This window comes from Dermacentor andersoni, chromosome 2, assembly GCF_023375885.2.
Source record: "Dermacentor andersoni chromosome 2, qqDerAnde1_hic_scaffold, whole genome shotgun sequence".
Lineage (NCBI taxonomy): Eukaryota > Metazoa > Arthropoda > Arachnida > Ixodida > Ixodidae > Dermacentor > Dermacentor andersoni.
This window is the reverse complement of record NC_092815.1, coordinates 98733597-98753981: the sequence shown is the minus strand read 5'-3', so window position 1 is coordinate 98753981 and position 20385 is coordinate 98733597. Positions and strand designations below refer to the sequence as shown.

Below are 20385 nucleotides of genomic sequence, written 5' to 3'. Positions count from 1 at the left end.
TATTTGAGAGAGGAAAATTCTGGTGATTTTACAGCTTTTAGTATGGATTTTGAAGACCTGTATTATTCTTTGCCGCATGACGGGTTGCTAAATTCCGTAAATGAGTGCATTAAAGAACAAGTGCAAGAGTCGGCTTTTATTGACAGATGCGGTGTTTCCACGGGAGCTTTTCTAGAAATTCTTTCAATGTACTTGAAGTCGACGCTGATTGGGTGGAGAGATGGCATTTTTCTGCAGAAATCAGGCATTTGTATTGACTCAAAGGTTGCCCCTATTCTTAGCAATATTTACCTGAGTAAGGTTGACAACTGCTAAGAGAAAGCCTTAGGTGATAGCATTATCAAGATATTTCGTTACGTTGACGATTACCTGATTTTCTGCAATAGGGAAGAATTGGATTCCGCTGCTACCTCAGTAAGTGAGCAATTTAAACTTTATGGGGGAGGATTAAAGTTTACCAAGGAATTTCCTCAGCGACGTGTAATTCAGTTTCTTGACATTTCCTTGACCTTCAAACAAAATCATGTTTGTTGGCAATACTCCCCAAGATCATCGAAGCCGTTGCTAAACTTTCAATCCAAGCATTCTAAAGTAGTAAAAAACGGAATTGCCATGTCGTGCCTTAAGTCTTCCCTCACCAGGTCCTGCATGCACAAAATGAGCGCCAGTTTTAATGCGCAGGTCCGGCGCCTATTAGAAGCAGGTTATCCTAGTGTAGCAGTGGCCACTGTGGCTGAGCGCCTAAAGAAGTCGTTTTCGAGAGGGACGGATGTGATTACAGAAAGCAGTAATAGCAAAAAAAGAGTAGTGGCTACTCCGTATATGTATTCAGTGTCACACAGGCTTAAAAAAGTTGCAAGTAGATATGATGTTAATGTTGCTTTCACTGCTCCCAATAAGCTAGGTAAGATATGCGCTGCCGTACAGAGAAAAAAGGAGCGGGTAAAAGGCAAAAAACAAACAGATATTTGTCCAGTGAAGCACAATAAGAACCACAGTTTTACTGACCGTCGTATGGGTGTGGTTTATAAAATTCCCCTTAGCTGTGGCCAGTTCTACGTAGGGCAAACAGGACGGTGTATCAATCAGAGGCTAATGGAACATAAAAGGTCATTGACCGGTGGATCGCCTTCTAACCTTTCGCTACATTGCCGAGATTGTAAGTGTACGCCAGAGTTAGATGAATGCGTTTGCCAATGTTTGTTTTAGTCATATGCTGGAAAGGGCAACACACAAAGGGAACAAAAGACAACATGAGCTCTGCGTTGCAACTTGAATGTTTACTGGAAAACACGTCAGGGAAACTAAGAAAATCAAGAGCAAACGCATTAAATTGAGATTAAGTGCATTTCTTTTGGAGCGCAATCAGGGTTTTACTAAACAAGGGCACTTATTTGTATCTAGATTCACACATGAGTACCATAGTATAGTGACGTTATGTCTACTTTAAGTTTCGTCATGCTAACAGGCATGGATCATCATCGAAAATGTGCTCCATGTCATTGAAATGTGCTGAGGTTGAAGCACCCAGACAGCAAGTGGCTGAACAGTTATTTCCGCTTAAGTCTTTCTGAATTCCGTGCAAGCGTGAGCAGAATGTGACCAGTGTAGGCACTGAAAAAGTGCCAGGCTGCCAAATATTTGCACGTCAACCACTTAAACATGGGTTGTTCTTATAAAGGCTGCTGGAGTGCCTCAACAATATATGAAGAATATTGTAATCAAAACTATAGTGCAAAATTATTTGGCTAGATCAAGGAAATAATGTATGAACATTGTGGAAGAAAAAAAAAAAGAAATGCTACATTGAAAACCTTACAAGACCGAGTTTAAATTGATGTTTGGCTCATCAGTAAGCAGTGGTTCAAAGTGGGAACTCAGTATGTGTGTCTAAAGGCCTTTTCTTAATGTATTTATTTATTTATTTATCTTTTAATCGGTGCCAGTATGCCCTATGACATAAATTAAATAAAAAGTTGTGGCTCTGTTTCCTGGATGAAGTCCAGGAGCAGCTGGTACAGAGGTCCATGCATCCAGCACATTAGACCAGGTGGTCGGCCTGTATGGTAGGCAAGGCCGCGCAAGTGGCGGGTGCAGGCCTATTTATTTATTGATTGATTTTGATTTTGACCCGCGTGGTTGCTCAGTGGCTATAGTGTTGGGCTGCTGAGCACGAGGTCGCGGGATCGAATCCCGGCCGGCCATGGCGGCCGCATTTCGATGGGGGCGAAATGCAAAAACACCCGTTTACTTAGATTTAGGTGCATGTTAAAGATCCCCAGGTAGTCGAAATTTCCGAAGTCCTCCACTACGGCGTGCCTCATAATCATTAAGTGGTTTTGGCACGTAAAACCCCATAATTTAATTTTGATTTTGACCATCTGGGCTTCTGTAACTTGCACCAAAAGTACACAAGAATTTTTGCATTCCACCCCCGCGGGAATGGAATGCTATTGCAGAGAATCAACATGAAAACTTCTTTCAGTGCGAGTTGGTGTATACTTGAATTGACAAATATAACAGCGTTGACACATGCAACCACAAAGGAACAAGGGCGAGACACAAGCGGTGTGTCTCGTCCTTGTTCCTTTGTGGTTGCATGTGTTAGCGCTGTTATATTTGTCAGTTCAAGAGAATCAACACCCATGACCACATGTTACTTGCAGCTTCACGGTTTTGTTCATGTAAACTCATAGCTGCTTCATTGTCAGATTACATGTTTGTCTCTGTTGCATAACCTGTGTAGCAAACAGTTGCTTTTGTCCTCATACCAGCCGTCATGGGCGTCCAGAGGAGTATGGTGGGAGAGGTGACCCTAAAGGCTATGACGGGCGCTATGATTCTGATGGGGCTCGAAGTGGACGCAAGCGAGGAGAACCTGGGCATACTGACCAGCCACCGCCACCACCACCTCACAGAGGCAGCCGACACGATCTGGCGCCCCCTGAAGAAACTGACATGCTTGAGGTGAGTCTGGATAGTGGTTGCATTTCGAGCAATGCATCCTTTTCTAATGTAACAAGCTTAAAGTTGTGAGGTGTTGTTACACCAGCCTAACGAGTCCTCTGCAGTTTGATGCAGTTTTCACAATTTTCTTATGTCTGCATTATTCTGCAAAGAGGTGAACCACCTCTGCAGAATATGTAAACAGACTTTCTAGACCAGCCTTGGCTAGAATCGTTGCTTTCTGATGGCACCTCTTCTGAAATATTTAAAGTAGATAGGCTAGGTGTGTGACTGCCAAAACAAAAAGACACAGCTGCTTGATGCTGCCTGGGCACCGCTACGAGGGGTCTCAAGGAAAGTAGGACCCACCGTGGTTGCTCAGTGGCTATGGTGTTGGGCTGCTGAGCACGAGGTCGCGGGATCGAACCCCGGCCACGGCGGCCTCATTTCGATGGGGGCGAAATGCGAAAACACCCGTGAACTTAGATTTAGGTGCACGTTAAAGAACCCCGGATGGTCGAAATTTTCAGAGTCCTCCACTACGGCATGCCTCATAATCTGAAAGTGGTTTTGGCACGTAATACCCCCATAATTTAAATTAAAGGAAAGTAGGAGACATCAATGCTGAGTGGGTGCACATCACCTCTGGATCATCGCCAACTTTCACTACAGTGCCAACTGTCAGAGATGGCATGATCGCTCTGATAAACTGTTTGGTTTGCGAACCTTGAATGTTGCGTGCAAAAAATTTGGGGGGGCATTTACCACTATGCATTTACAACTTAAGGGGATGGGAAGCGGCATGCCTCAGTGTTTGTAAAAGGTAAACAACAGCCAATGTTTGCACCCCTCCTGTCCTTTTTTTTTTTCAGCCAGGTGAAGTGCTTCCAGACCACGCGGAGCGTTATGTTAGTGAACGGAGCCGTTACGACCAAGGCAGGGGCCGTGATGGACGCAGGATGGATCACCATCGCTCACGGCATGTCTTTTTATTGCTCAATTTGGGGGGTTTCTTGTGCATACTGCATTCTGCGCTGCATGTATGAGTGCCTGAATGCAAAAGGCCTACCAGATTGTACAATTTAGTGTGAATTGGTTGTGGGCACATGCTTGAGACTTGTGTCCTTATTCCAAGACTTGGATGCATTCAGGTCACCGTCTCCCGCCCTGGCCGGCCTGCCACCACGCAGTCGTATTGACATGGAGATGCATCGCATGGACTACCCACACTCGCCACGCTCACGAAACCAAGACAGCAGGGGCAAGTCGGACTTGAGGGGCTCTGATGGGCGACGTGGTGATCCGTACCTCCGAGGCGCTGACCCCAGAGGAGACCCAAGGGGAGACCTGAGAGGAGACCTGAGAGGAGACCCAAGGGGAGACCCAAGAGGAGACCCAAGAGGGGATCTGAGAGGGGACCTAAGAGGAGATCCCAGAGGGGACCCGAGAGGGGACCCAAGAGGGGATCCAAGGGGTGATCTCAGGGGTGACCCACGAGGCGATCTCAGGGGAGATCCCAGAGGAGACCCCAGAGGCGACCCCAGAGGCGATCCTAGGGGCGACCTCAGGGGAGACTTGCGGCGAGACCCTCGAGGAGGAGATTCACGGGGAGACCTCAGAGGCGACCCGAGGGGTGACTCTAGGGGCGACCTGCGTGGTGGTGACCCCTACCGTCGAGGAATTGATCCGCGGGGGGATCCGAGCAAGCAGGATCTTCGTGGTGGCGACTATCATGGCCGTGGCGACTACCACGGGCGAGGCGACCTGAAGCCAGATTATCACGGCAGAGGCGACCCCTACTCTAGGGGTGGCGACAGTCGGGGCCCGTTGGACCCCTACGTGCGCTCTTCCGACTATCGCGATGGTCGCGACCCGCACTCGCGCATGGACTTGCGCGGTAAAGACTTGCCCCCACCGCCGCGCATGGACCGGGGCGACCTTCCGGGATATGACCCACGTTCCGACGACTACGGGCGCCTGGCCGAGGACTACTATGCGCGCATGGACCGTCGGGACTACTACGCGGACGGCTACGGGCCGCACCGCTCTGAGCTTCGGGACCGAGGGCCGCGAGACCTTCGCCGTCCGGAGCACATGAGCCGCATGGACGCCCGGGGTGGAGGGGAGCCGCATCTGAAGGGTCGCCTGGAGCCCGGCGGAAGGGGCGAGCACCGCCGCAACGACTCGCGGGGTCGCGACGAACGCGGATACGGATCGTCGCGCAGCCGCGGAGACCCACGGAGCGGCGATGATGGACCGAAGGCCGGTGGCCGCGGCGACCCGTACGAGCGCGGGGAACCGCCGTACAGGGGCGGCGGAGAGCCCGGCCACCGGGGCGAGCCGAGGGGCTCGGATTCCAGGGGGGATCCCGGGAGGAGAGGTGGTGGAGATTACAAAGGCCGCGGTGCCGCTCCTTCGAGGATTGGTGAGTTCCCACCCGAACGAGGTGCCTCAAAAGAGAAATGCTGTAGGCATGAAAGAAACTTAATTTGTGCTAGTAGTCCGCGCCGCATTTGAAGGTTAGCGGGCGCCGCCTACTTGTGCTGCACTTTGGGAAGGTGCGCTTAACCGCAGGACACAGTAACATTGCGGGAAAGTGCACATTATAAAAGTGCGATGGATTTTTATTTTTTTCATTTTGTTTTTACGTTTAAAACGGGATAAAAAAAACTACGTTCATTAAGAAAACTTGCTATAGCGAAACATGCGTATTGCTTATTAAAGCATATACAGTCAGCGAGCGATTTTTCGGACATGCCCGATGATTCGGACGCCATCGCGGCACCCCCACGTATTCCATACAGTAAATGTAGGAACACGTCTGAAATTTCAGACGCGAGAACCCTTCGCCAACTGATTTTCCGAACTCTTTGTCGTGATTGTAGGTTCGAAACGCCATTAATTGAAGCCACTACCGCTGCCATTATGATCTCGCAATCCCGAACCGGCGCTCGCACGCAGATCCGCTGGCAGCCGGAGCCACCACCGCGGCAACGCTAGGCCTAGGTGCTTCGTTGTTCGCTATCAAGTTTCCTACTTGCCGGTGCCGTGTTTTCCATTGAAACAATTCGCCGCTGTCAGCATTGGCGCTGACTCCGCCTTTGTAATCCTCGCCGATGGGTTCGAAACGCTGAAAGCACAACGCGTTGCATAATGTCGGTTTCCAAAAGTCAGCTTCGCCGCAATACAGCAGTGTTACGCGGTGAAGCATATGAGGAGTATTGCGGTGAAGCACACTGATAGTAAAAATGGGCCACTGTCGTGGGATACAGTACGTATTCCTGAATTATACACGCGTGCACCCGTCGTCACCTGTCAGAATATGAGCACCGATACACCTAATAAGTGTACTGGCAGGCCTTCAGAGTCATTTCGGCTCTCCCTGTGGCAAACTGAGCCCTTGGGGGCAGTAAAAGTTTTCTTTCTTTTTTTTCCACCCCTGCAGCCCCTAGGTAGTCTGAAAAGTTGGATGTTGGCTGTATGTATTGTGGCCGAACACCAGATGCAGCACTACTACTTTGGTCATGCTTTTCTAAAACTCTTTAAGGTTGCACAAATAGTCTTGACATCTCTGGTCCATAATTATCACCCACATTTCTTCTCTAGTAATTTCCTAGCCTGGAGCATGGCCTATTGCTTTTGTATAACCAAAGCCATTTTTATTGGTTATGCGTAGACAAATCATGTAGTAGCAACTTATTTGTAGCGCAGTTTTGCCAGTTGTGTTTAATGCAGATAACTTTGTTAATTCCTTATGTGCTGGAATTTTTACTCATTTGTCTGACAAAATTATTTCATCAGACGACTCTGGTCCAAGCCGTTACAGCAGAAGAGAACCCGACCCACTCCTTGACTCCAGAGACTCAAGGTAACAGAACAAGTGCAAATAAGTTGTGATAATTTGAACTTGCATTATTGAAAAATTCTAGTTAATCCAAATGATTGTCAAGACTTTAATCTGCTTACTGTGCTTTCATTTCATTTTATAGTCTGAATATTTTTGGGCAAATGAATGTTTTTGACATCCTAGAGCCTAAAACATGGAAAGTATCGATTCATAAGGCTTGATTAGCGAATGTGTGCCTGCATTTGATATTCATATGCAAGTAAATATGCACTGCTGTGGATGCCACTGAACGAGCTGGATGTTTCGTAGCTGGGATACCTCCAGGTACAGTTGCGTTCAATATGAGCTGCAACACTTGGTGCCTATGGTCGGAGGAGCACCAAGAATGCACATCAATTCTGACGTACGAAAAATTAGTTCAGTAAATACCGGTAATTGAAACAGTGCTTAGCTCTGCATTTTTTTTTTTTTTTTTTTTTTTTGTATGTTGGCGCTGCTGTGCAGTTTGGAGCACCTTCTACCACGGACAGTGGTCTTGCAGCTCATATGGAACGCAACTGTGCATGCCATGCAAGTGGCAACCTCTCCCTTCAACAACCGTGGAACTACAACTGTTCTCTTTTACATTATTTAATGGGCAAATCTAATTACGTTGTAACCACTGTGTTTTGTACTTTATTTGACTTCAGATTATTAGTTATGGTCTTAGGCCTTCAAAGCAGTGCGAGCCAACAGTACTTTTTGAAGTGCATTAGCGTTTCAAGTTTCCATTCTCTGTTTGCTGTGCAGTTGCAGTTGCCCAGGCATGTTATAATAAAGAAGAAGGCCCCAACTGCTGAGTGCGATACCTTTAAGTAACTTCTAAAAACAATCTTACATTTGTTTGGGTAGACGTTAAAAATTCTTCTTTGTCCTGTGAAGGTAAAATTATGTATATAAATGAAATGACAGTGTAGATGGGCCCTCAGCCTCAGTGTTTCACCAGTTGTTCTTAATGCCGTTCATGTTCGAACCTTTAGAATTGCCACTTTTTCATGCGCTACCGTAAAGCAACCGGTATTTATCTCCATCATGTTGGGGATTTTTTACCACAGGACGGGCACAAGCCGGGATGGACGCGGGGGCGGACGGTCACGTTCCGTTTCACCCAATCGCGGTTACGAACGAAGGAGGCCGCCAGCTAGGAGCACCAAGGTGGCTACTGTTTGAACTTGCAGGTGTACTAGATAGTAGGAGTGTGGGAATGTTGAAATTTCTGAATCGAGCACAAATATTCAAGACAGATAACGCCACAATATTGAATCTTCTCATCTCGGAAGGAACATCAGATGTGAAGCTTGTACAGAAACCACTTCATGAAAGAAGAAATAAGGCTTATACATACATTAATCCATATATGTCATTCTGTTAACAATTAGACTCTTATACTACTGAGGAGCTTGTAAATGGCAGACAACTGCTTTCAATTATCTGTGGTGCCATGGCAATGACCGTAATGAAACAGTGGGAACAGCATGTTACCAGATGTAGTTAAAGTGTTGCATTCACTAAAGCAGGGAAGTGTGATACTACAGCACTGCACATTGTTTTAATTAAAGGGATGCAAACGTGATGAGACTGGCCAAATAAATCAGCAAATTTCTATATAGACTACCTAAAAGCGAGCCACTCTTGTTTAATGACTGAATGTTATTGAACAGAAGTTATGTTCCCTATATGCATGCACAGGGTCCCACATTAGGAGCCCCAACCCCTCTTTCCCTTTAGCTGTCATTGACAGCCTTCCCAAAATGGGGGAAAAAAAGAACAATGTTAACTTGCACAAGCAGCACAATCTATTTGCAGTGAAGTATTTGCAGTGCAAACACAGTCAAATAGCTTCACTAAAAGCAACCAGCATGTACATTTCCCATCTGTGGTACCATTTGTGCATTTTACTTTTGTCCTACATAATTGCTTCAGAATCACTAGCCATATGCAAAGTATATATGACAGATATTGGAGCCAGGTCCTGGTGTTGCTTACTGCTTTTTATGGTGCACGTGACGTAAACATTAAATTCAGTGCTAAAGAGAACTGGGGATTCTAACAAAGAGCACAGAAGGCTAGTTAGTTTATTGCCTCTCATATCCACGCTATACAGTCAAACCTCGATATAACGAGCCTCAAATTAATGAAATTCATGATGGAACAAAAAATTTTATTTCGCAATTTTAGTTCCATTGAAAACCATGTGTCTTTTTTTTTTAATTTAGCGAAGTAATTTCATGACACAATTTCAAACGAATGAAGTTTTCAGTGTGTACTAGGAGCCTGTATGGCTGGTAAATCTACCAAAAGACAACAAAAATGTCGGCCAAGGAAGAAGTTATTTGCAAGCGTCCCTCCGTATGAAAAGTTCGAGCAGCAAGAACACCGCTGAAGTGCGCGTGCCGGGACGCAGTATGCAGGAAACAGCGCTGCACTATTTTTCACGTAGTGGAGGCTGCGGGCCACACGGCAGCTCAGAGCGCTCCAGAGAAACGAGAGCTGACATTTCCTTCAGCACAAGAGGGGTGGGGAAGGGGCGAGCACATCGTAATGTGATTAAGCATGCTGTAGAGATGGGAGGAGAGCAGGGGACGCACACCCGTCTGCCTTCTCTCCCTAGTGCATGCATCTCCTCTCCTCTACCCTTGCTGTAGCTGTGCATGGGTGTCCATATGCCCGTTGCACACCACATCTTGGAGGTAATCTTCGGAAAGTGCAAAGGGAGTGCTGAAATGTTTGGTGCCTTGATGTGCATTTTGTTTTCACGCGTCTAGTGTTGGTGATCACATTATCTCAAGTTCCCAAGGCACGGGGTGCAGCGTTCGCTCACGTTGCGACAGCAAGTGTTCTTGGTCATAGAGTAATCTTTGCCTGAGCGTGCGTGACGCCAATAAAACTATGAACCTTACTTTGTGCAATTGTCAATGCTCCATCTTTCTGGCTAAACCGCGACTTTTCCTTCTCCTATATATATTTTTTTTTTCTCAGACCGAATGTCTGTATCTTTTTGCACTTTTGTTTTTAATTTGTGGGTACAATCTGATTACGGCGCCACTCGACGCACAACGCTAATCTAGGGTGCCGTGATCCGCGCCGATGTATTACTCTCGGTGCGATCTACACCATACGCGCTGGTGCTCATAACCATGATATTCTGGCCCGACCTGCTTGCGATTTGTTTACAAGTGATTATACTGACTAGATACAATCCACCAGGAATTTTCTGGGAATTTGTGAAATTATTTTTACTGCTGAAAATGTGAAACCTCGAATTAAAGAAATTTGCGATTTAACAAAGTTTTCGTTGCAAATGCAACTTCGTTATATGGAGGTTCGACTTTACCATTTGACATCATAGCAATGCATTGTCACGTTGCATCACACATCTCGCATTTACATTGTGTCACTGTTGACATAATTCCTTTGTGAGCATGAACGCTCATAATTAATGCGTTATTGAAGGAACAAAACATTTTCAAATGTAAAAAAATATGCCCACCCCAGCCAGGCAACCTAGCAGCAAAGAGGACTGCTTGATCTGATCTTCGCAAATGGAAGTTCCTTTTAGAAGGAGCTAGGAAAATGTGTATTGCTATGAAACATGCTTTTATTTCTTTTTTAAACTGTTCCATAGAAAGATAGGTGGCCCACTCCAGTGCAAGGGCAATGAGGAGAGTACCACCCGTATTGTAGAATGTACGACCAGCTAATAATAACAGCAAGGTGCTGAAAGCAACTGTGGGTGGGAGAACTTCTGTAAGGTGCCCCAATTTCACAAAGCCGTTCAACCTTTTGTCTTAAATGTGGGGCAAGCAGAGTCCAAGTGTGGACGCAGAATGTTTTCAGGGCTCTTTGTCGTCATTTCAACTGAGATATATAAACTTCTGTGTGCTGCTTGCAAAATGATAAAACTTACAAGAATGAATTCACATGCCCTCCTCCTTGTTCAATGCATACCTGCTGTTCTTCGCCATGCATTCACTCTTGAATGGGTGCCCCTGTGCAAGAACCGTAGTTATCCTGCAGCAGAATCATTCAGAACCGTCCTTGCATTCATCATACAGTCTCTCTCGAGACTCCAATAAGTGTTTCGTCTACAACTAGCGTAATTAACTCGTTCGTGGAAGGTGTTGTCACATTGCTGTGGAATGGCACTGAGACCATGACTGCTAGCGTCAGTATGAAGGATCGAAGTGGCACAGTACTGGGTCCAACGTCAGGGCATGTTTCAAAGCCAGGAAAGCACGTTCACCTTCGGTGGACCAAACAGTGGGCGCATTACTGGCGAGGAGTTGATGGAGCGGGTATGCAAGCGCAGCGAAGTTGCATATGAAGTGCCAGAAGTAAGAAGCAAGTCCGAGAAAACTGCACAGGTCTTTTTGACGCAGCGGACGGCAAAAGTCGAGGATGGCAGCATGCTTCTCAGGGTCCGATCATGTACCTTCTTTGCTGACTAAGTGCCCCAGAACTTTGATGGTCTTGCTGGCGAAACTGTATTTTTTTTTGTGTGTTGAGCTGCAGACCAGCATTTGGTCACATGTTCTTTTATCCTTGGGGAACATGGTGTGGTGCTCCTGGTTCTTTTTTTGGGTACCATTTTAGTAATACAGTTATTGGCCACTATCATGAAGATGCTGAATAATATGATGACTTGCATTGAGTGGGAGCAACTCGATGTGTGCAGTTGTATAGATACATAAAGGCCAGGGTGTCTACCAATCGGGAAAACCGGGAATTCTCAGGGATGTTGAATAGTCTGGAAATACTCAGTGAAAACTCGGGGAATTTTCGCTTCTGTCTGGGAAAATTTGCTGTAATCTTATCCAAAGGGAACGAAGGTCGCGATAACGCTAGCTGGCTCAAGTAAAACAGAGAGGAATCGTAACGAATCGTCGTTGACGCCGTGTCGACGGCTGGAGGAGTTGCCATTGTACAGTGAACGACCAACTTCCGGACGTCCGACGGCTTCGCGGCACCACCACGTATACCATAGGGTCAATGTATAAGAACGTCTGAAATTTCGGACGCAAGAACCTTTCGCTGTCCGATTGTCCGGACTTTTTGCCGTGACCGCAGGTCCGAAACGGCATTAGTCAAAGCCACCACCTTCGATTTTGAGTATCTTGCCACCTCGAACCGGCGCTCACGCAGATCCGCTGGCAGCCGTAGCCATCACCGCAGAAACGCCAATCGTAGCTGTTAAGTTTCTTGCCGTTTTTTGGTGCCGTGCTTTTTATTGAAAGGATTCGCCGCTGTCAGCAATGGCACTGACTCCGCTTTTCTGCTACTGGCAATTGGCCTCGGAGCTCGGAAAGCACGATGCGTTGCATAATGCCGGGTCCCAAAAGTTAGCTTTGCCTCATTACAGAAATGTTACGCGGTGAAGCTTAACAAGCGTGGGAAGGGGCAATTGTCACTGGACACAGTACGTATTCCTTAATTATACACGCGTGCAGCCGCCATCTACTGTCACAGTACGAGCACCGATATTCCTAATGAGTGTACTGGCAGTCCTTCAGAGCTTTTTCGGATGTGTCTGTGGCAATTTTGAGCCCTCAAGATCAATAAAAGGCATGCATTAAACTTTTTGTCATCCTCCCTTTTTCGAACTGCCCAGTTTTTCGGACGTTTTCGCGGCCCTTAGGGAGTGCGAAAAATTGGACGATGACTGTGCAACTAACCAAGAGGATGCTCCAGATGGTCCGTGGGGCAAACGCGCGGTGGAAGGACGAGAACAGAAAGGGCCTACACATTGAGGAATGAACAGGAAAGGAAGCATGCTGCCACTTCTTTGAAGTAGCTTGAGCTCTAAAAAACAAAGTGCTGGCTGACGCTGAGATGCAGGTTTCCCTCATCCAAGCCAAAATAAAATCTTGAAATCAGTGAAGTGCAACACTGAGGCATGTGCGGGGGCTGAGAGTATGTCAGGACAGTTGAGGTTGACTTAATTACCAACTGTTGAGAGAGAATCTCATTTGTGACAAAGTTCGGGCCTCATACCAATGAGGTTGCTATCAGTTGATAGAAATAGTTCACATTCGAAAATATTTCATTTGGTATGCATCTCCTTCTTATCCGTATTTGAGAATGGTCAACTCGATTTGCAGTGGTTTTTTGTAGTGGGATTCGTTTCAAAGGTATTTTATTCACTGTGCAGTCTACTAACCCCTTATTCCTTCTGTTTTCTTTTTTGAATAAAATAAACGCTACTACTTACTATTCAAACAGGATTAAGTCGTTTTTATTTTTTAAGATGTTTACTAGAGAGTGATAGCATTGGGCAACATGGTGTGAGCCCGTCTCGACATAAAACAAAGTTCTGTTTCACTAGGGGGAATTTCGCAAAACCACTCGGGGAAAACCTGGAAAACTCACGGAAATTGGAAATGTCAACTTGGTAGACACCCTGAGAGGGCTCAGTGCAAAATTTTGCTTGCGAAAAGCAAGGGAATACATTACAAAAGGCACACACATATATACTGATGCCCTTGATAATGATGTCAGAAAAATGTCACCATTACCATTTGCTGGAAGCGACACAGAGCTATGAACATTCTTGGCCTGGTTTGGCGCACCTGCTTGTTGCTTTCCTCGTTGCGGCACATCCATGGCACTTTCACTATTTTGACATCAGACTCCTTTATGCCATGTACTGCCTGAGCACTCTTGTTATCTACACTATTGTCTACTCTTAAGCAGGTCACCTAACTGGTAATTGAGCCATTATAACCTAAGCATTTGGTCAGCTTACTTAGAAAATAGTGACTGCTGTGACATATTGGGAAGATGTATGTGACCATAATTGTGTGCGTGTCTCCTTGTCATATCATAGCTGTATTCAGTGCTAGAAAATGTCACCAGTGCAGCACTGACAGAGTTTATTGGTTCCGAAAGAATTTCTTCATTTTACTGTGCACAGGAGAGCATTGTACTTGTTTTTTCTTTTAATTTGACATCTTGTATTATGTCAGTGGGCTGCAAAACTGGTGAACCGACTGTGTTAAACAGCGGCATAAGTGTGATGGTATCCCATTTGCACTCGCGGCTCCTATGGCAGGAGGTGTCCAAGCGCGGCGAGGGAGACGGGAAACCCGAAACGGATGACGTCAGAGAAGGCGGATCAGGGGGCAGCCGTGGTTCATCTCCACGACATGCCCGTGAGAAGGCGCCAGCAACCAAAACTAGCCGCAGTAGTAGTCAGGATGAAGCTGCCGAGAGACCTGACCAGTCACCTGATACCAGCATGCCTGAAGGTGGGTGCAGCAAACTATCTGTCCACATGCTTGTCTCTTAAGCTGCTGTATATTATTGGGGCCTAAGTTGTGTCTTCCAGAATACAGCATGGTGCACTCATTGCTCAGTTTTCTCATTGCTCAATATCTTGCCCTTAGTTCTAGTCATGTGCAACAAGGATTAGGCAGCCGAGATGAACATTTTCCCCATACAACTGGCCAGCTAATTTTTCAGACACTCAAATAGAGAAAAAAAAAAGGTGTTACTTTCACTTTGATGTTGTGGATCAGAGACGCGATCAGGGATCATTGTTCTGTACTGTAGTGTGCAGTGTGCTCAACAAAGCTCTGAGCTTCGTTGCGATCATTTTGATTTGATCAGATGAAATGCTTTTGGTGGCATTTTAATGGTTGATATGAACACCACATTGCATGGGTGCTTGCCATACCAGTGCACCCAGCACGGCGGAGCAAATAGTTGGTATCGGACCAGCTGGTTCTTCAAGCCAGCTGGCTTTGACATTATATTTTGCAGGAGCATCATCTTGTTTGATTTGCACTTGAAAGACCTCTTCTTTATATTTATTTATTTATATATTTATTTATTTATTTATTTAAGGCAATGGCTCAGGTAATTAAGGTAACTTTGTTCTCACAGCCAGCCTCCTGTGTTCTTGTGTGCTGCTGTGTGGAATGCGGTCACATTGAGGCCCCACCCCTCCCGTCATCCCTTGTTTTACTCTGATGTGCTGCACGCAGCGGCAGCCCCTAAGGTGGCGGTGGCATCCCCCGTGAGCGAGGAGAGTGGCGGGGAGTCGCCCACCAAGGCTGAGATCTCTGACAGCAGCAAGCACATGGTGCTCGTCGAGGAGTGCAAGTCTGAGGATGACAATGAGGGTCTGTCTCGCTGGTGCTGCCGCTTGTACCCCCTGTCCATATCCTCCTTCCGTTGTCTGTGGGGTCCTATTGCACAAGGCATCCTTTTTTCAACCCTCTCAAGATGACTTCTTTGCTTATGTGCTTCGTTTAGGCATGAAACAAGTCTTCTGCATAATGACCTCAAACACTTGCAACTTCTGGTAAACATGGATGTGTCAGATATTCGCAGTGTCTGCTGTGACATTTGCAAAACATTCAGACTTTTCGTTCTGCATCGCAGCAGCAACATGTAGTCCTTTTTCTTTCTTTCTTTCTGAATTTAATTAAATGCAATCCCGCTTCTTCATGTGCAGTCAGGAACAAGTGCAAGTTGAAAGCTGCATGCTTATGGCTGTGTAATATTTTATGCCAGATATTTTTATGGCTGTTGAATTGAAAATATTCTGTTGATTACTGCTGCAACCTTGATGACGGCACTTGGGGCTGTGCATACAACTTTAGAGTATATTGAAGTATTTTCTGACTAGAAGCTGCACTTGAAATAGAGCTCATAACTCTGCATGACAAATGAAGAAACTGGTGTGCCTTCACAGCTAACTGCTACTGCTTGGTTGCATGTGTACAGAGCTCGGCAGTTGAAACACCTTACTCAAACAGCGTGGCAGCTGGCACTTTTTTGCACCACTGTTTAGCGCTGGGGACATTGAGCTTATGCACTTCTGTGTCACATGAAAGCGAGAGTCATTTTGATGTATCGTGACGCAATTGGGCCCCCTCAGCAATCACCCAGCACTCACTGGTGGCATAAGAATCACCGGCTGCCATACTGTCCGAGTATTGCGTATCAATCACTGAGCACTGTACATAGAGCTTAGCCAATTTTTTTCTGTAATAAAAGCTATTCATGAGTTCTATTGCTCAGCCAAATCAAATGTGCAGTCATAGTCTGGTGCAAATTAAAAGCTCATGTTGCCCATTGAGAGGGACAGAGCTCATGGTAAACGCCTAATGATGTCGTTAAATGTAACTCAGGATAATGGATCACTGAAAAACAGACATCACTCGGCAAATAGAGCATCATCAGGCCTGCATACCTGTCACAGGGGCTCCCGTCTATATGTCCCCTCTTAATTGTTAATGAATGCCTTCCTCTTTTCATCAGGAACAACTTACCTGCCGTGATCAATGTTTTTGCATATTCAAGTGCATGCACTTTGGCTTGCGTGCTCCCTACATGCTTTCTTTCCTACTCTCCTTCTGATGCTCTCATGGATTATATTTTCCACTCACTCGGTGTCTTTCTTTTCTAACGCTAATCTACATCTGGCAAGTGCCTCCACCCCCACCATTCCTTCATTGTTGCAGTCCTTGAAATGCTTAAAAGCCCTTGATATTCACAATGCTATTTTCAAGGCACTGAAAGCCTGAAGTTTGAGTGCTATGACAAAAGTCAGTGACGTCAGTGAAGCCGAGCCAATGCTAACTAGTTAAGAGCCTTGTGGTTGGTGGTGGTTCGTGCGCTTCACTTTTTTCAAGTGCCTTTACGATTTCTGTGCAATAAAAGGAAGTTAGCTTGTTTATTTTTTAATTGTTTCTTTCCCTAGGTGGGGGGGGGGGGTGTTGACATCTCAAAGCAACACATAAACTTCAATAAATGCCTTAATTAAAGGTTGCAATTATTTTTGGCCATCAAGGGTTCTTTTCTCGTTTCTAATTGTAGTAGGTAATGTTTTGTTTTTGAGCTTCCAAATGCAACATTGTTTTACTCATGCAAAATGCTCTCAAAGACTTTCAAAGTTCTTGAAAGGCATTAAATATCTTCCATAAGAAATTGCTGCAACGCGTGGAGAATGTGCAGCTAAAGGAAAAAAAAAATGTCTCTATATATTAGCATATACATCATTGCAGGGGACTGTTAACTTTTGCTGACAATGACTATGACCGCATTTTCATAGTCTTATAGAAGCTGCTTTCTCTTGCTTCCATGTTTCACTATTTGCCACCACCACCTTAACTCTCAGTAAATAGAGTTTCCAGTGTCTGTGCACCTGGAACTTACCAGGGTAGTGTATTGGGAACGGGCACATACCCAGAATTCTTTTTTTTTTAGGGGGGGGGGGGGTTGAGGGGGGCTACACATCGTAACTTTTCCATGCAAATGTGTGTGTGTGTGGAGGAGGGGTTCACAGGCATGCCTGTAAGACACCACCTCTCCTTTACTTAGCAAACAAGGAACCACATCAATGGACTCCCGCAGGAAAGAAGCGCAGAAAGAACTCTGCCAAGAACAAGTAAACAAGTGAAATTGTAAAATAAAGATTTCTAGTAGCGTTTTTTTGAATTAGCTCTGAAATAATTATAGAGAAATATATCTTGTGATGCAGCAGTTATTACGACGTTTATTACACGTCGGAGATGCGGCGAACCAACCACGCCCAAAGCACGGATCACACAAGAGCGAGCCCCACAAGCAATGAAGAAGAACGCCATATGAACCCCACATGATGATGATCATGTACAGATGACAAAGTATAGCTTATAAATGCCCACACTAATGTCCCCTCGCGCGAGAGCGGCCATCCTGGCTGCAATGAAAGGGGCGGTGAACGCCTCGTGAAAGGCTTCATACGGGAAACGTGGACAACCTCAGCAGCGCGGCAGCGGCGGTCATTTGGAACAATAACTGGTGCCACGCGATAGTTAACTGGAGAGGTCCGCTCCAAGACTTTGTAGGGGCCGATGAACCGAAGCTGAAACTTGTCGCCCAAGCCAGGAGTACGAACTGGTGTCCAGAGTAGCACTTCCTCGCCAGGGCGGAAGCACACGACGCGGTGAGAGGCGTCATAATGCTGCTTGTGGTCCTGTTGCCGTGCGTCGGCATTGATGCGGGCGAGCTGGCGAGAACGCAGAATGTGGGACACATATTCTTCACAGGAGGATGGGCATCGATCGACAGTTGGCGCGAAGAAAGAGACGTCAAGATAGGAAGAGGGTGAACAACCATAGACAAGGTACAATAGCGAGTAACCGGTCGTGCGTTGAATGGCGGTATTGTACGCAAAAGTCACGAATGGCGAAATTGCGTCCCAGTTTATGTGATCTGGTTCGATGTACATGTACATAGCTAGCATGTCTGACAGCATGCGATGAAATCGTTCTGTTAGGCCGTTGGTTTGCGGATGGTAACTGGAGGTAGTCTTGTGGGTGGTTCCAGAGGCTCTGAGTACTTCGTCTATTAGTTGCGAGAGGAATGCTTTTCCATGGTCGCTCAGGAGGACGCGAGGAGCACCGTGATGCAGTATTAAGGCTTGAAGTATGAATGCAGCAACTTCAGACGCTGAGGCAGAACTCACAATATTTGTGGAACAATCACAGGTTCTTTTGGATCCCTCATTTACTGCTCCACCAAGTGCCAAAACTGACTAGTATTGTTATTTGGGAAGTTGTGTAACGATGCGTAGCCGCCAGTCTCGTACAACCGCGTAGAGCACAGGACGCTGTGGTTCTATACGTACTGAGCCCACGGCGGAAAGTTAGAAAAACAGCCACATAAGCACAGCCGAGAGGTGGCAACATCAGGCGGCTCGACTGATAACTGTAGAAGCATCATTAAAGACACGCGAAATTATTCTCCACTTCTGGCGGCGTTTTCTCTATTTCGTTTTCAAATCAAAAGACGCTGATCCATAAATATTTTCACAGCGGTAAAATTTGTTAATTTTTGCTTTTCATTCCTGTCTGGCTGTTGCCTCTGCTCTCTCCCTTAGTAAATCGCTTAATTTCTCAACTCCTTGCGAGTCTTGTTTCTAGTTGTCAATTTTGCACGAAAAGTGCTGTACAATTAGGGAAAAACTAGAAGAGGTAACGGGTGACAGTCTTATTGCTTATGGGCTTAACAGTTATTGCAGGGTTTTATGATGGATGCTGTTTCGTATTATATTATTTTCCACCTTATCTAAGCCATATCACGGTTGTGTGGTTCCAAGGATCTGCCAGCAATGGGCGAGCTGTCACTCAAGGAAATAATGAAGCAAAAGAAAAAGTTAAACGCTAGTGGAGTTTTCTCCGGCCGCAGCTTGCTCCACGAGCATACAGACCAGTTGACTACGAACCGAATCCCTTTCCTGGTCCCTGGATCAGCCAAAACAAAGAAGGTTCAACTAAAGAAGCAACAGCGATGTGCATGATCGTTGAATAGATGGTGACAACTGAATGCTACTCGAGTTAATCGTGCGGTCACTGAATCGATGAGGAAACTGGACTTCCCATCCCAGTAGATGCCGATAACTACCACCATCCAAAAGGAGTGAAAAAGGTAACAAAATGTTGACCACGAATAACAACTGTCAAGTCTCAAGATTGATTTGGTTGCGCTTTAGGAATGTGTGCGAGGAGTGATGGGGGGGGGGCGGGGGGGGGGGGGGGGTATGCCAATTAATTTGGGGGGGGGGCGTGGGGGGGTATGCGAATTAATTTTGGGGGGCGCCCTTCCCTTTGGGTACGTGCCTGATTGGGAAACTACTATAAAACTTTTTAATGTTTTTTGAGTGACCAGTGCATGTGTAGATAAGTTCAGCAATGAACTTTCAATTGTGCCATGAAGCTCCTTGAAAATCGATTGTTGGTCCCTTTAAAGAGAGGCTATATGACTGGTACCATTTTTGCGAGCATTGTGATGTGAAAAGTACTTGCGGTTTTCAGAAGGCCAGGAAGCGAAAGCTGGTGCTGCAGACACTTACAGCGACTGGAGCGATGACGACGACGATGACATCCTCACAAGGGGCGAGCAGGCAGCGGTGAGCATCTTGCAAGTTGCTCTGCGTGAAAGAGACACTAAAGACACGTAATAAGTTCAAATGTGTCAGCAGATTGACACTTTTGCAATAGCAAAGTGGCCACCTTCCTTGTGAGAGGATGCTTGGTAACGAAAGAAATTAACGAAAGCAAAAAAGTAACATACACAGGAGGAAAAGACAGACTAGCGCTTGTCAAGCTTTTCGTGTGCGTTGTCTTTTTGTTTGTGCTAATTTTCCTCATCAGCAATGCAAGGCCAACTAGTCCAACAATGAATTCTTCTAAATGCTTGGTAAGCCAGAAAAACACACAAAAAAGAGTACCACCTTGCCATGACAGTATATTTTACAGTGTCTGCTTGGCTCTGGTTAATCATGTATCGGCAGAGAAGGGCTGAATTGTGTTCTTAAAAAAAAAGAAAAAAAACTGAAAGATGCATAACTAGTAAATTTCAAAAACATTTTTAAGCCAATATGGCCAGAATACAAGCGAATAGGTACTTTCAAATTTGTGACACCACGCTCGCTTACCAGCTGTCTTTTCAGTGTAAAATTCAAGAAAGAGAAGTTTGGCTCGTGGCTTTCTCCATTGTTAATCAACCCTTTTCCACCAAATGAAGCAAATCAACTGTTCAGAGGACAATTTATCGGTCCTTTT

At 45.8% G+C, this 20385-nt stretch overlaps 1 protein-coding gene across 4 annotated transcripts in view; it reads left to right on the top strand.

The window, feature by feature from the left end:
• Positions 1–20385, top strand: part of LOC126541557 (uncharacterized) — a 95776-nt gene that overhangs the window by 62146 nt on the left and 13245 nt on the right. For 2 of the 4 annotated variants that reach the window (XM_055076749.2, XM_050188361.3), the window contains exons 11-18: positions 2775–2967; positions 3819–3925; positions 4098–5371; positions 6748–6814; positions 7888–7987; positions 13881–14076; positions 14815–14952; positions 19636–19730. In XM_055076749.2, the coding sequence (XP_054932724.1) occupies positions 2775–2967; positions 3819–3925; positions 4098–5371; positions 6748–6814; positions 7888–7987; positions 13881–14076; positions 14815–14952; positions 19636–19730 (2170 nt within the window). The remainder of the gene's footprint in view (positions 1–2774; positions 2968–3818; positions 3926–4097; positions 5372–6747; positions 6815–7887; positions 7988–13880; positions 14077–14814; positions 14953–19635; positions 19731–20385) is intronic. The other 2 variants (XM_055076750.2, XM_055076751.2) reach the window with 2 other exon arrangements.